At 39.9% G+C, this 17,520-nt stretch overlaps 1 protein-coding gene across 8 annotated transcripts in view; it reads left to right on the top strand.

The window, feature by feature from the left end:
* The window catches only part of mef2cb (myocyte enhancer factor 2cb), a 209,851-nt gene that overhangs the window by 78,221 nt on the left and 114,110 nt on the right, over positions 1-17,520 (top strand). For 7 of the 8 annotated variants that reach the window (XM_078396524.1, XM_078396527.1, XM_078396526.1 and 4 more), the window contains one exon: positions 2,956-3,141. In XM_078396524.1, coding sequence (XP_078252650.1) covers positions 3,088-3,141 — 54 coding nt within the window. In that variant the 5' untranslated portion in view covers positions 2,956-3,087. The remainder of the gene's footprint in view (positions 1-2,955; positions 3,142-17,520) is intronic. The other variant, XM_078396523.1, reaches the window with a different exon arrangement.

The raw sequence follows: 17,520 nt of genomic DNA on the forward strand, positions 1-17,520 counted from the left end.
GCCTTGTTGAGTTGTTACATTATTGTCCTTTATTACCTATGCAATTCAATGACATTCCATGGTGGCCAAACGGAGATTAAGAGGCCTGGATACTGAATTATCACTAAACAAGCTGGTAAAGAGCAGGAATTGTTACATTAAAGTTTGGATATTAACTTGATCTGTGAGAGAATACTGAAAAACAATTTTTGAAAATACACAGGCTAAAAATATTGGTGCTGATGCACTGACTTCTTCTCGTATGAAGAATCTCTTTCTGGATGTCAGCACTCTTAAATTCTCCGAAGTTTTGAACCCAAACTCAAGACAGTAATAAACTTTATTGAATGTATCGATTCAAAGCTAATTTTCAAAGCAAAAAATTGCAGAAAGTTGTGGTCCATCACACAAAGCAGCCTGCCCACCATCAACTCCGTCAACACTTCATGCTGCCTCGGGAAAGTAACTACCTTAATTGGGATCTATTTTCTCCCCGTTCAATCTCCTCTCACATCGGGCAGAAGCTTTGAAAGCTTGAAAGCACATACCAAGAGATTTGGGAGCAGCCTCTTCTCTGCTATTATCAGACTACTAAATGGTCGGCTCATATGCTAGGGTACAGTCATGATCTCCCAACCTACATTTTTGGGAACCTTCTACCTTTTTGTTTTATTTCTTTAGTCAGAGGGTGGTGAATCTGTGCGATTCATTGCCACACACGGCTGTGGAGGCCAAGTCATTGGGTATTTTTAAAGTGGAGATTGACAGATTCTTGATTAGTAGGGGTGTCAAAGGTTTTGGGGAGAAGGCAGGCTAATGGGGTTGAAAAGGAAAGATTGATCAGCCATGATTGAATGGTGTAGAATCCGGGTTGAACATTCTAATTCTGCACCTATGAAATGAAATTATGAACTTATTTGCATTTACTCTGTATCTGTCATGTATATAGGTGTAACTCTGCACTTCAGTATTTCTTCTCTTTGCATCACCTGTTGTACCTGTATATGGCCGTATTATATTCATGTGTCGTATAATTTGACTGGATAGCACCCAAACAAAGTTTTCCTTATATCTCGGTAACATTAAAAAAACAATACCAGCTGAACACGTAGAACAATCAGATATTGGCAGGAATTTCTGGTACATGATGTAATAATTATTTTATGTACTAATGAAGTATTCTTCTGAAGCTGATCTACTAGTTGAAACTGGATGCACCTCCATTTATTTAAAGGGAGTCAGAAGGGCAAGCGGGTGGTAACTTTTTATTTAATATAACTGAGTTTGGTATAGTTCATTATTTTAAATTATTTATTAATAATCTGTTTTAATTGTTATAATTTATTTAAAATATAATTGTATTCACATGTTTTGGTATGTAGGTGTTGTTGGCAAGACCAGTATTTAAGGGCCATCTCATACTGTGCTTCAAAAGGTGGTGGTACACCACTAAATTGAATTGTTGGAGTCGTTCCAGTTCAGTTGTTGGAGTTGTTGAGCAGGACTTCCAGGATTTAGTTCAGTGACAATGAAGAAATGTACAATTGGAATGGGCTATGGGGATTATTGCAGGCCAGATCAGGTGGAGCTAGTGCAATGAGCTGGTCCACAGAAGATTCATCTCATCGATGAACCTTTTGCTAATGTTCTTCACAAGAAAATCAGGAAAATACCCAAGTGTAATAGAAAATGAGGTTAGAGATGTAACTTATAGAAAAATATATCGGATATCCTTCATCTATAATAGTGTGAAAGTGTAGATTGCTTTTGTTATATTGAAGCCAAACATCAAATTCTGTAGCTCTTTGCTAAAAAAATACTGAATTTCCTGTAAAATAACAACAAAACTAATGAGACACTGTTACGTAAGAACATTTCCTGTGTTTTCTCCTACTCTTCCTCTTCTCCAGCCTGCTACTCTGCAACTGAAAACAAGCTTGTTTTCTTTTATTCTATTTCTGAAGGAAAGGACCTTGACCTGAAAGTTAACTCTTGTTTCTCTCTCCACCAATGCTGCCTGACTTGCTGAAAATTTCCAGCAGTTTCTGTTTTTATTGTAGTGTTAACAGGACAAATGTAGGGAGGCTCCAAAAGAATGTAATGAAAATCATGTTCCGGTGACATCTCTGGAATTTGAAAGCTTAGTGTTGGGTCCAATGATAAAGTCTGGCAATGTCAAGAATTCTGTCTATCAAGAGGCTCACAAAAGACTGTTCCATTTTTAAAAAAAATTAAAAAATGTCTAAGGTTCCCTAAGTGCCTCCTGTCCATACAAGGCTCTCTTTGGCCTTCAACGGCTATTGTTTTTCCAGTTCCAATTCTTGGGTTCCTCAGTGAACCCACAAATCGTTTCTTACCTATTAATGATGACATTTGCTAATGAGGTCTGCAAATTAAAATCAGGTTACAAGTATTCTATCAGTGTACAAAAATTATGTGCTATAAAAAACATGTTTAGGTTTTTATTCCAACAGTAATGATCATTTTCTTTAACCTCAATCTAAATGGATCTCAAATTCCATCAGATGCAATAATAGCAATTATGCCAGGATCGCACCTGTCAGTATTCTTGAATGCTTATCCCATTAGAATTTTCTAGGTCATTGCGAGGACATCTAATTAATAGAGGGCAAGAGGGATCAAATATTGCTAAGACGTATTCTGGTTATTTTATTTCAAGCAACTGGAATATCTTTTGGCAAGGCCTAAATCATTCCCATTCCCATTCTCCACCACCCTTCTACTATCCCATGATTTAAAAAATATATATATAAATATAAGAGCTACCTCTCTATAGGTTCAACAAGGTTTGTTTTTATTGGATACACCTGTTTTCAATTTTTTTTGGAGGTTTCATCCCTTGGAGGTAATTTGAGGTCTCACAGAAACACTGAGGAGCCTTGACTCCTATAAATGTTGATGGTAATTGAAGATTTTCTGTTTAACAGATACTAATTAACTTTTTTTTTCTCTCAGTAGGGACTGATGAAAGAATCTGTGAACTGAATGAAGTGAAAAGTGAGAAGAAGGACTGGTATTGAGAAAAAGGGAGTGAGTCAAAGTCAGAGGTACAGGATTTAAAGAGAGGAGTGAAGTAAAGAAATAAGGATGGGGAGAAAAAAGATTCAGATCACGCGGATCATGGATGAACGAAACAGACAGGTGAGGGCCAGCTACAAATACAGTTTCTTTTACAATTATTATTGCATTAAATCCATTATGTTCCCATTTCATTGCAGGAAACAAAAACAAATTATGTACTTCATGGTAATTTTATCTTGAAGAACCATTACATTTCTATTCATAATTAACAAGAATTAATGACTAATTAATAAGTGTAATAATGCTTGATAAGTGTAATAATGTTAATTGAACATAAAAATTACATTTGTCTGCTAAACAAATTGACTTTAGGGTTGCTGATGCAAATTACATACGTGTGCTACTGAAGCATTACTGAAATTGTTGTTTTTGAGGAATATGGGTTTCTCTTAATTTCTGAAATATGGAATTGTTTTGACTTAATTTCTAAAACAGTCTCTCCTTAAAAAAAACTAAAAGCAGTGATGTTTTCTGCTGAAAAAGTTTGAAGTTCTCTGAATAAATTAAACAGAGCAAAGTTGTTCAGTTTTCTGACAATCTTCCTTGTATTACATTGAAAAAATGGTTAGATTAAATTACATTCACCACACTGTAATTGCTTTTTGGGTATCAGGGTAGATCACAAAGAAGAGACAATCAAGCTGCTCTCCTAGCAGATTTGTACTTTATTTTTTCCTCCATTTATTCATTGATTAGCTTAATCTCTACGTTACTATAATGTTCATGTCTGTATGCCTCATAATATGGAATTGGAAACAAAAATCAATTATGCCCAATTTAATTTCTATGTGCTCAACGATTCACTCCATTTGATTAATAAAGCAACACCATGTGTTCGGATTGAACAGCTCTGAGGGAAACATTATGTTTTACGAACAAACCAACCTAGGATTTATGATGGATACATGCAATGTTTTTCCCTGAAGACTGGTATTGCTTGAAGCCAAGTAAGAAAGCACTAATGCTGCCATTATCCAGATACGTCTTTGCTTTCTTCGAATACTTCACAGTTGAAAACTGAAATTAAGGTCATTAATATTCCTTTATAAATCATTACCTCAATTCTCAACAGTTGAATGTGTCAACTAGGAACTCACAAATTTATTTCATAAAAAATATAGCAAATCATTATTTACTGATTGAGATATTTCCCTCATTAATGATTACATAATAACTTAGAATTTATGCACGAATGTGGTTAACTTATTCAATTATCAGATTAGAAAATAAGTTGATAAAATACCTCCTTTTGTCAGCAAGATTCTTTGAGGCAGCAAAATTAGTTTTTTTATTTTAACGTAATTAATAGAAACAGAGAAACATAGAAAATAGGTGCAGGAGTAGGCCATTCGGCCCTTCGAGCCTGCACCGCCATTCAATATGATCATGGCTGATCATCCAACTCAGTATCCTGTACCTGCCTTCTCTCCCTGTTAAATATAGCCAATGAACTGGCCTCAACTACCTTCTGTGGCAGAGAATTCCACAGATTCACCACTCTCTGTGTGAAAAAAAAACGTTCTCATCTCGGTCCTAAAAGACTTCCCCCATATCCTTAAACTGTGACCCCTTGTTCTAGACTTCCCCAACATCGGGAACAATCTTCCTGCATCTAGCCTGCCAACCCCTTAAGAATTTTGTAAGTTTCTATAAGATCCCCCCTCAATCTTCTAAATTCCAGCGAGTACAAGCCGAGTCTATCCAGTCTTTCTTCATATGAAAGTCCTGCCATCCCAGGAATCAATCTGGTGAACCTTCTCTGTACTCCCTCTATAGCAAGAATGTCTTTCCTCAGATTAGGAGACCAAAACTGTATGCAATACTCCAGGTGTGGTCTCACCAATGCCCTGTACAACTGCAGCAGAACCTCCCTGCTCCTATACTCAAATCCCCTCGCTATGAATGCCAACATACCATTTGCTTTCTTTATTGCCTGCTGCACCTGCATGCCTACTTTCAATGACTGGTGTACCACGACACCCAGGTCTCGTTGCATCTCCCCTTCTCCTAATCGGCCACCATTCAGGTAATAGTCTGCTTTCCTGTTCTTGCCACCAAAGTGGATAACCTCACATTTATCCACATTATACTGCATCTGCCATGCATTTGCCCACTCACCTAACCTATCCAAGTCACCTTGCAGCCTCCTAGCATCCTCCTCACAGCTAACACTGCCCCCCAGCTTCGTGTCAGCCGCAAACTTGGAGATGTTGCATTCAATTCCCTCGTCCAAATCATTAATATATATTGTTAATAGCTGGGGTCCCAGCACTGAGCCTTGCGGTACCCCACTAGTCACTGCCTGCCATTCCGAAAAGGACCCGTTTATTCCTACTCTTTGCTTCCTGTCTGCCAGCCAGTTCTCTATCCACATCAATACTGAACCCACAATACCGTGTGCTTTAAGTTTGCATACGTGGGACCTTGCTTATGTGGGACCTTGTCGAAAGCCTTCTGGAAGTCCAGATATAACACATCCACTGGTTCTCCCTTATCCACCCTACTAGTTACATCCTCGAAAAATTCTATAAGATTCATCAGACATGATTTACCTTTCATAAATCCATGCTGACTTTGTCCAATGATTTCACCACTTTCCAAATGTGCTGCTATCCCATCTTTAATAACTGACTCTAGCATTTTCCCCACTACCGATGTTAGACTAACTGGTCTGTAATTCCCCGTTTTCTCTCTCCTTCCCTTTTTGAAAAGTGGGGTTACATTAGCTACCCTCCGATTCTCAGGAACTACTCCAGAATCTAAAGAACTACTCCAGAATCAGATTTTAAATTCTTAGCTTTGCATTGATGGTGTTGCCTCACCTGTCCCTCATTTATATTATATTGAACTATTTTATTACTGTTTTAGGATTTTATGATCAAAAACGTAGCTGCTCAACATAAGTAACCTCTTAAACAACTAACAAATTCATAAATCAAATCGGTTCATGGAGTGTTTTTTTTTATAACCTTGATTTAAGTCCAACCCAATCTGTTGGGATGAAAGTCTTTTCTGTCTACTGGTTATAAGGACCATCTGTAAAATGTGTTTGATTAACCTTGGAAACCGTATTGAATCAGAATGAATATTTTATTTTCCCTGTGACCTGTCTATCGTCTCAAAGCCCACAAGACAAAATCACCCTTAATTCAGTGTTATTTGGCAATCTGTGTCAAAAAGTCATATAAATAATAGACAATAGGTGCAGGAAATCTTTGAGCAATGGGAGATTCTTAAATGTGCCATCATCATCTTGGAGATTAAAGAAATAATTCACTCCCTATTATAATATGGAAGAAGGATATTTATTTATCAATGGCGCAGCGGTAGAGTTGCTGCTTTACAGCAAATGCAGCGCCGGAGACCCGGGTTCGAGCCTGACTACAGGTGCTGTCTGTACGGAGTTTGTACGTTCTCCCCATGACCCGCGTGGGTTTTCTCCGTGATCTTCAGTGTCCTCCCACACTCCAAAGACGTACAGGTTTATAGGTTAATTGGCTTGGTGTATGTGTAAATTGGCCCTAGTGTGTGTCGGATAGTGCTAATGTACGGGGATCGCTAGTCGGTGTGGACCCGATGGGCCGAAAGGAAGGATATTGTTGCTATGGAGGGCGTGCAGCGTAGGTTCACTAGGTTAATTCCCGGAATGGCGGGACTGTCGTATGTTGAAAGGCTGGAGCGATTGGGCTTGTATACACTGGAATTTAGAAGGATGAGGGGGGATCTTATTGAAACATATAAGATAATTAGGGGATTGGACACATTAGAGGCAGGAAACATGTTCCCAATGTTGGGGGAGTCCAGAACAATGGGCCACAGTTTAAGAATAAGGGGTAGGCCATTTAGAACGGAGATGAGGAAGAACTTTTTCAGTCAGAGAGTGGTGAAGGTGTGGAATTCTCTGCCTCAGAAGGCAGTGGAGGCCAGTTCGTTGGATGCTTTCAAGAGAGAGCTGGATAGAGCTCTTAAGGATAGCGGAGTGAGGGGGTATGGGGAGAAGGCAGGAACGGGGTACTGATTGAGAGTGATCAGCCATGATCGCATTGAGTGGCGGTGCTGGCTCGAAGGGCTGAATGGCCTACTCCTGCACCTATTGTCTATTGTCTATTGTCTAATCTAAACAGCCCTCCTCTATGTTTCAAATTTCTTGGGAATCTGGACAGGTATAAGTATTTATGCCTCCAAAAATGATAATGATTGGACCATGGTCATAATCATTGGACCATTGGCCCAAAGGGCATACTGGAGCTACCTAGCAGTTATAGGTTAGATCTAAGATTATTTTTGCCTTCCACTGTCTTGCCCTGGTGCTTTCTAATTACTATCTCCAAGCCTGCAACAATACATGCCTGTACTTAGACATACTGTTTTTTGAATGAGATTCTGAGCATCTAACCCATTTCTTGAACGTGCTCAGCGTACAACGTCACAATGGGGCACGTACGACTTAATTTGCGCTTCCCTCCTCACTCGTCCAAACAAGATGGCCGCCGGCAGCGGGGCCGCCCGCCCGAGGTCAGTGGCTCCCTTTCCCCTCGCTCCTCACCTCTCACCCGGCCCCAGGGGAGACTCGCACGCCGGCAGTCAGGTGCACGCACGGGCACAGGGAAGTGGCTTTCGCCGCCAACGGGTCCACGGAGGGGAGTGGGCGGGGGGGATGAGTGGGTGAAGGGGTGAGTGGGGGTAGGGGGGGAGTGGGGGTGGGGGTGGGGGTGGGGGGAGGAAAGAGAAGGGATGGGGGGAGGAGCAGAGAGTGGGGTGGGGGGGATGGGGTCAGGGGAGAGTGGGGGTTGGGGGGGAGGGGCACAGTGGGGGTAGGGGGAAGTGAGAGTAGGGGTGGGGTGAAGGGGACAGGGGAGGGGACAGTGGGGGTGGGGGAGGAGAGAGTGTGGGTGGGGGGTGGGGGAGAGTGGGGTGGGGAGGAGGGAAGATTGGGGGTGGAGGGGAGAATGGGGTGTGGGCAGGGAGAGTAGGGGAGGGAGGTGGGCTGAGGGGAGGGGAGTGGGGGAGGGGGAAATAGGGGTGGGGAGGGGGGAATTGGGGGGGAGGCAGGGCTGGGGGAGTGGGGGTGGGGGCAGGGGAGGGGCAAATGGGGTGGGGTAGGTGGGGTAGGGGGGGTGGAGTGGGTTAAAGGGGGGAGGAGGGGGGATAAGGGTGCTACACCAATACAGGAGAGGCTTTGGGTCAATGCCTCACTCAGTCACACCCTCTCCCCTTCCCTGCCCCCCCTCTACGAGGAATGGGCCCAATGGGTCCACTTGGTCTAGTATATTATGAAAACTCTCATCTTGTTTGCTTTGTATGTTTGTGCCGTAGTTGTGCGGTTGTTACTTTGTGTAGTTTTCATCCAAAAAACGGTACATGATAGTGCAACAATTTTAGCACCACATTACTCACCATTGTCCTGGGGAATGGTTAACACAAGTTTCATTCAAATTGGTCTTATATTTTTAAAGTTAGAGAGATTTTAACTTTTTAAAATTACCTTATTAAACCGATGCTTCCCATGTTGAGCTTATGACGTCACAATGGGACCCGCACGAGTGACGGCCAATGAGGGAGGGGGACCCAAGATGACCACTGGGGGCGGGACCTGCCAGAGTGACGGGTGTGGCGGCCAATTGGGGGGGGGGGCTGTGGGCTAACGAGCTGCCCCTCCCCTCCCCCTCAACCAGTCACCCACTTCAACCCCCCATTATCCCTCACCCAGTCACCCACTTCAACCCCCCATTATCACTCACCCACCCCTTCCCCCCCCCCCCCCCCCCCCGGCCGTGAGGACGAGCTGCGTTTTCGTGCTGCGTTGGAGCAAACTGTAGCGAGCCGCATCCCGCTTCCGGCCATGTGAAGGGGGATGGAGTGGTTGGAGAGGGTTGCCAGGCCTGCAGGATCATCAGTTGGGGGAGGGTTGGGTTGCCCCGGGAGAGGCCCTCAGGAGAGATTTGGACCCAACGGGTCCACCTCCGTCTAGTTTTCAGTAAAATGAAGCATAGGGCCTCTAGAGGATGAAGGGTGCCCTTGCATTTAATGGATTGCTAATGATGTTTAGAGGCTAGAGCTCCTAGTACCAAGAGGCAGATGGACTGTGATGTTTCTATGTCTCATGGGAATACAACGGCTTGGTGGTCCATTAAAAATATATATCTTCACTGACCCTGTAAATTCTGGCGATGGTCATCAAAGGATACTTGTTATTTTTGTTCTATTTGCAGCCCACACATTTTCAGGGCCAAGTGCTTTATAACTTTAATTGTAGCCATGAGATTACACCCTTGAAGTCACTTCTTTAGTATCTTATTATTTAAACTGCACAATGTTTCCACTTTTATTGTCAGGATGTTATGCTGCTTTGTCAATACACACCAGAGTGGTTCATGAGCTCGATACCTGGCCAATGCAGCATTCAAAATCGACTGTCATGAGCTCGATACCTGGACAATGCAGAATTCAAAATTGACTGTTGAACTACCACATTTCCTACCAAAGTTCTCTAGATATATGAGACAGAAGCTTTTATTTGCAAAATATTGATTTTTTTAATTCCAGATCTTCTGCCATATAGCACAATACTCTGTGGAGTATTATTTGTAGAATAATCACCAGTGTCCACCTGTTATCTGCATGCTTTGGCCTGCCTCACCTTTCTCCCAGCTTTCTTTTTCCTCCTCCGACCCCCTGCAAAATCAGTCTGAAGAAGGGCCCCGACGCAAAACATTACCAAAACTTATTTTCCGGAGATGCTATCATACCTGCTGAGTTATTCCAGCACTTTGAGTCCTTCCCTCTTATAATTTGAAAAGACAGTTTATTCTTTCCGGCAACATAGCATCCCAAGAAGATCTGTTGTATAGCATTATTATTTTCTTAACTATACAAATGACCATCCATGTTTCTTGCAGTATAAAGCAGCAACATGTCATTCCAGATTGAATCACGCCAAAATTTGAACTTAAATGTTCCAAGTGGGAGAGTCTAGGACCAGAGGGCACGGCCTCAGAATTAAAGGACGTACCTATAGAATGAAGATGTGGAGGAATTTCTTTAGCCAACGGGTGGTGAATCTGTGAAATTCATTACAAGACATGGTGGTGGAGGCCAAGTCATTGGGTATTTTTAAAGTGGAGAATGATAGGTTATTGATTAGTAAGGGAATTAAAGGTTCGGGGGAGAACTTGGATGAATGGGGCTGAGAGGGAAAAATAGATCAGCCATGATTGAATGGCAGAACAGGCTAAATGGACTGAAAAGCCCAATTCTGTCCCCATGTCTAATAGCATGATTGTTCGTTTTTGAAATTATGGAATTTAGAAAGACCAAGATCATAGTGGTTTATCTGCCCACTCCCAAAGTTCACCAAAATAATCATACTATACTAGAAAATATAGAAAATATTCTGTTTCATATATTCCTGATTTTCATAAAGGATTATTTCCTCCATTCAAAGTCTTGTTAAAAAGGGCAATTCATAATTTTGATTCAGTTTATCTGTATTCATAGCAATGTTGAAAATATTGAATAAGAACTTTCCATAATTGTCTCACGATTAAAATGCCATAAGCATGTAAAATGACAAAATTCTGATCATATTCATTTTGCTGTTTGGAAATATTAGATAATTTGAAATGGCCAAATTAGTACTGGCATTACAATAGTAGGCAGGCATGAACACATAAGCTAATACAAGAAACAGCAATTCTGAGCTTCGGTGTTTATCAATGTTATTCGATGCACAAATTCTCCAACTCCATCTACTGGTTACACAATGGCTCAGCGTGAAATAATGACTATTGTTGAGAGTTGATTTACATGCTGACGAAGAATTTTGCAGGACAAGGCGAGACAAAATGACTTATTTTACAGGGATACATATTACCTTTAATCATACATTCAGTGTGATTTACCCATTTGATTCTCATACCTGCAAAATTGTATTTAGTGTGTCCCAAATATCATTTAAAGCCATTTTTTAGAACATATGCTTGCCAGTGGGATTTCAATATGCACCCATAGTTTTGATGGATTGGACATATAAATATATAATAACAAAGTTCAATTCATGACTCCAAATGAAGCAGTCTTATCTAGTTGCATGTTTGATGCCACTTCTATTCCTGAATTTGCTATGCTTTAAAATTAATTACTTTTTAATCTTCACATCCTGTCTTTTGTTTCTATTTTTTTAAATCATGTTGTGCTTTTCTAGTACATCCCAGAGTACTTTGAGATCTGATGACAATTTGATATTTATTTGGAGGTATTGTGGAGTAATATTCTGTAATGGAAAGTTACAACATAAGCAAGCAACAATGTTTTGAAAAGAACTTGCAACTATTCTGCCCAAGCTGATGTTAGTTATCACAAGTTTAGATTTCAAGCTGATGACCTTCGGGTATAGGATATAGGTCAGCTGTTTACCAGAAGACTACAATCACCTTGTGCACTTCAAAGCTAAAAAATATAAGATTAGTACATTTGAAACCAAAATGTGTTTGTTGTTGATGTAAATTAAAATATGATTTAGTTTAGAGATACAGCGTGGAAGCAGGCCCACCGAGTCCGCGCCGACCAGCAAAATGTGTACCATTGGTTCATGCTAAATATTTTCTGTGTAGGACCCTGCATGGGAACATTAGGGGACTAGGAATCAGTCTAAATAAGTAAAAGCAGGCTAAAAGTGAAGCAGATATTGTATGGCTTTAAGAATAGTGCTCAATGTTTGGATCAGCTAACGCCTGCTGACACTGGAACACTGCAAGCTCAGAAAGAGTGTCGAATTAGAAAATGTGAAGGTGGCAGGCAAAGACCTGAATGTAGGTTAGAGCAATTGATATATTGAAGCAGCTAAATGAAAATAAACAGTTCTTGTGAAATAATACTATCTCAGAAACTCAGTGGAGAGTTGGGTCGAGAACCACAGTTATCTTGTATTTACGATCTTTGCTGCTTGCAATATTTGGGGAGAGTTTTACTTCTGGAGAACTGGTTCTGATACCATGTAACACAGTCCAGTCAGATGGGTTGATAGATTGTTATATTGAACATCTTAAATCAAAACGCTGTGATACTTTGAAAGAATGGCTCAGAAATCAGAGAATTCGGCTTTGTTCGGGAGGAGCTTGAGGGCATCAAATATTGAGATGAAGCCATGATTGTGCAAATTGTTAGCTAAATAAGGATTGTGATAATGGTTGGCCAAAACGAGGCAGATGAAGGTTCCAAAGTGATGCTATTTTGGAGACTTAATTACGTAGAGATGAACATGGAAGAAATGAATGGTGAAAGGTGGTGTTGTGGTAGAATGACAAGGGATAGATGGAAGTAATTGAGGACTACCACATCAGTGAAAGAAACCCTGATATAGTCAGATAATTTGAGATCCCTCGTTAAAGAGTAGCTGCAAATTGAGGTAAAATAATATATATGAATGGAAATGTTAAAGAACATCAAAAGGAGAATGCAGTTGTTATGATGAAAATGAAGACTGAGCTCTGTAGGTGCCTGTACATACAAATAAGCATTTGAGAGACTGGCAGAATAGATTTGTTGCCTGCTGCAGAACTGCTGGCATCTTCTGCTGTGTTGGAACTCAGCTCATGGCCACATTTGTGATTTTCAAATAGTTCGGGATGGGGAAGGTGTGGTGTGGGAACTGGAACTTGATTTAAATGGATAGCATTTCACTAATACAAGTTAGCACTGTTCAGCAAAACAATACACTTTTATTGTTCCTCCACTCTTAAACCTATGTTTGGTTTTCAACAATGTGCCTGAACAGAATACTTAAAAGCTATTCTGGAACATTTCAATATTAAGCACAAGTGGGAGCCCACTAACCATATAAAATGAAATGTCTTAGTTAATGAGTTTGACTTAAATGTCTTTATATACATCTTTAATGTAATCATGTAATTGTGTGAAATGGCAAACCCTACTAGTTATAGGTTAAATTATGTGACTTGGTATAGAAGTGGATCCAGCTAGGCTCACTGAAGTCTAATGACTTGGACCCTTGGCCAGAAGTGACCAATTAAGTTGCCTTGAAACCTACATTACAAAACTAATCTATATTCTAGTAGTTGTATTTGTTTGATATACCTGAGTACTATTTGCCTTTGTTGTGGCAGAGCTCTCAAGCTAGATAATAAAAATAGCACTGTGACAAAATTGTGGTATGTAATTTCCTCTGCTTAATTGTACCTCCTGCAAGTCAATCACAGAGAATTGTCGATTCTGTTCTTATGGTTCCTAAAATTACTTTGAAAGTTAGCATGGAAGTATATAAACGTCTCCAAAAAGATTCTGGCAAATAAAATGCAAATTGAGGAGTGATATCACAAGTGTTGTGGAGATTATAATTGAAGATTTAATCAGAAATTGATATTACTATAAGAGGACCCAAAGTGCTAGGGTAACTCAGGGGGTCAGGCAGTATCTGGTGAACATGGATAAGTGATGTTTCATGTCTGGGCCCTTCTTCAGACTTGATATTGCTGAGCTCTGTTAAGGAAAGTGATTACTAGGCAAGCAGAGGAATAGACTGAAGCTTATGTTCTAAGTCTCTGAAGGAATACAATATTCTCACTGATTCCATAAAATCACTGGCTCATGACTGCTTCAAGTGAAGAAGCACTGAGGATGAATTTGTGAACATGTGGTGCATGTACCAGGTGCATGCAGAGCTCGTGTAAATGACGGAAGGAACACATCACCTCACAAACCACCCACTCATCTGCCTCACCTGTGGAAGGTTCTGTGGTTTCCAAACTAGCCCTATCAGTATTCAGAACCCACAAAATCTGAGTGGAAGTCATTGTCCACAATCTGAAGAAACTGCTTAAAAAGAAAACCATCTGACATGTTTGTCAATGATAATGGATGTTGCTGAATGTTTGTGACTTTAGGAGGGTTTCAACAATTATTTTAAAAAAGTAAAAATCATCCGACAGGAGCAAATTTAAAAAAAATCAAATGAACTAAAATCAAAGCACAACACCATCCTGTTCACAAAGACAAAGTGATATCAAAATTAACTCTATGGACCTTTAACAGAACACCAATCAATGGAAACTTGTGGCAGAGAGTTTCATGCTAAACTCGCCTTTCCATATCTTGACTGGTTGTTAAATTAACTGGTAGAGATCTTTCCCCCCAAAAAAGTGGATTCAGAAGTTTCATGAAGATTCTCCAAGACTGACATAAAGTTGCAGCAGCCACCCACTGCTCTTTATACCCGTCCTCTCTGGCTTTCTATCTTGAGCATATCTGTGCATTTGCTAGTACCCCAAAATACCCTGCCTGATTAACCTTTGCCCTTCTGGAATCTTCATTCCACTGCAGTTGCCATTAGGAAATGTTAGAATGGTGGTTAATTCAGAGGACTATTCGGTCCTCTGGCTTCTTCCTGAAGCAGAATTGAAATCCAACATTGTTATTTGTAATGGAAAACTAGTGATTAACATATTTGACAGACAATGCAACATGTTGAAAATTCTACCATCATTAAGTGGTGCTTAAGTTGTATCATTGACAGACAAAATAATTAAGTTTATTAAATAAGATTTTAATTCTGAAGTCTGTTTTCAGACCCAATTGGATAGTAACAAATTATTGAATATGCAATGCAAAATAGTTTTTAAGTTTCAGAAAATAGTTATGCAAATTACACATTACTCTTGGCAGTATTGAGGTAGTGTATGTGATTTTATTTTGAAGTAGCCAACTCCTGTGTCTGATCTTGTGTTAACTTTTCACCAGTATTTCAACCTTTTCAATAAAAGACAGTCTGAATAGTACAAACTGCAATACTAGAATTTCAAAGACCATGACACTCAAAATGAACTAAAACTAAATAGGTTTTGGTCTTCAATGTTCCTGTATAAAACATGATTGACATTTGCATATTGGCATGTGATAATTTATCATTACTGAAAGACTTGGTCAAGTTTTTGCAACTGAAACAAATGATAAGCTGATGGATGCTGAGGGGGAAGTACCCATTCGGAAATGACCAGTTACAGGAAGACCTAGAAGGGTTCTGCTGATCCCCGATACCTTATGCTGTTGGTTTCAGAACTAAATTTGGCTCTGTCTATATCTATTTATATCCGAGCACAATTTCTGCTCAAAAGGCATCAACGGCTGTCTCACTAATAGCTGTTTAATCAGCAGCCTCATGTTCTTTGTGTACTTTGATAAATCAGTTTAAAATTAGACGCACATCTAATTAGGCTCTTTGAATACTTCATATTTTTGCTTAGTTTTCAACTCTCAAATTCTGTCTTTATTCAGAATTAATATTTAACAATTTAGAACGTTGGCTGGTTGTTGTTGCCCAATGATTTATTTATTAGCATAACATTTAGCATTTTGTCCTTGCTTTTTAAATCCTTATGTGAATTCACTCTCCTCCAACTTTACAATGTCATCTAGCCTTACAAACCTCTGAGATACCTGTGTTCCATCATCTCTAGCATTCTGTGCATCTATTGACTTTTATCCTGCCCCAGCCTAGTCCCTTAAACCTCACTTCTCCTCCAACCCCATGCTCCTCTAAGGGTCTCCTTAAAACCTTCTTCATTAGTCTATCCTTCCATCGCTTAATGATAAATTTTGGTTCCCAAGTGCATCTGTGAAGCATTTGGGGAGACAATATAAACACAAATCCTAACACCTGCTTATTTTTCAGGATCAGGTCTGCCTGGTAGTACGAGTATTAATTGCCCATCCTTTACATTATTTATTTGAAAAGGTGGTAGTGAACCCTCTTCCTGAATATCTATATTCCTTCAGGTTAAAGTACTCCTGCAAAGACTCTCAGACAAGGAAGTTTAGGATTTTGACCCAAAGACACCATTGTGCCACTATTCACTTTTAGATATGTAATGGGGAAATGGCATAGAGAGTACAGTAGTGGTTTGCTTAATTAAATTGCCTCCACAATAACCACGCATTGCTTACATGTTGGATTCCTATCAATTCCTCACCATATATGGGCTGCATTACTCATTGATTAAGGTTTCATCCTCAATTATGGATCTTTATCCCAAATGTTTCCTGTATACTGTATGTTAGATGATTAAGTTATTCTATCTCATAAGGTCATAAGGAATAGGAGTAGAATTAGGTCATTCGACCCATCAAATCTACTCCGCATTCAATCATGGCTGACCTATCTCCCACTCCTAACCCCATTCTCCTGCCTTCTCCCCATAACCTCTGACACCCGTACTAATCAAGAATCTATCTATCTCTCCCTTAATGCCTCTATGACTGTCATATGGCATGGAAACAGGGCCTTTGGCCCAACTTTCCCATGCCGATCATGGTGCCCTATCTACACTAGTCCTACCTGCCTGTGTTTGACCCATATACCTCTAAATCCTTTCTATCCATGTACCTGTCCAAATGTCTTTTAAATGGTATTATATTACTTGAATCAACTACCTCCTTTGGCAGCTCGTTCCATATATTCACCACCTTCTGTGTGTAAAATCTGCCCCTCACATTTCCTATTAAATCTCACCTATGTACTCTGGTTCTTGATTTCCCTACTCTGTGAAAAAGACTATCAGAAGTGTGCGAGAATAAATATCACCATTGAAGCATTGAATACCAGCATGTATTATGGTACATACCATAATATGCAGGGTATTACATATACCATTAAATATATATATAGATATGTATCACATATACCATTTTATATATTTATGTTATATTGGTTAATATAATACCCTTCATATTATGGTACGTACCATAATACATACTGGTATTCAATTCTTCAATGGTGATATTTATTCTCGCACACTTCTGAGTGGCCTCTTGGCACCCTATAGATAAAAAGCATCTCTCCTATTTTCCACGTCCGGGTGCATAAACCCTGGAGTTTGCAGTGTCTCATGCTGTACTGTTCTCTTCCCAAGATCAAATTAATGTGCAAAATGTCCCTGGGCAGCTGTTGAACAATCCACCTCTTTAAGAGTTACCGACAAACTTTAAGCATTATAGGCTAGGTTTAATTATGCTTGCATACAAAATACCAATCGCATGCAAGCTCATAGTGGTAGATTAGAGCAGCAGTTCCCAATCTCTTTGAAATTAAGTGGCAATGTTCACATTTGGTTAACCATGTGGCTTCCCCTCCCCCATACACATCCACTTATGTCATTGGGATGCTCTTATAAGAAGTTGGAGCTGTTAAGGAGTGTCCTAGAACTGTTTTAAATTTAAAATGTTGTGGTGGTAGAGGAGACCCTTGTTGATTTCAAAAGGAAATCTGATAGATTTTTGAAGGAAATAAATTTGTAGGGCTACTGAGATAGAATGAGGGAATATAAATAATTAAATTGGTTACAAAGGACTGGTGTTGACTCAGTGATCTCCTTCTGTCCTATTATAACTCTTAATGTTCAATATAGTTAAGCAGACACTATGATAGTA

This window comes from Rhinoraja longicauda, chromosome 3 (genome assembly GCF_053455715.1).
Source record: "Rhinoraja longicauda isolate Sanriku21f chromosome 3, sRhiLon1.1, whole genome shotgun sequence".
Classification (NCBI taxonomy): domain Eukaryota; kingdom Metazoa; phylum Chordata; class Chondrichthyes; order Rajiformes; family Arhynchobatidae; genus Rhinoraja; species Rhinoraja longicauda.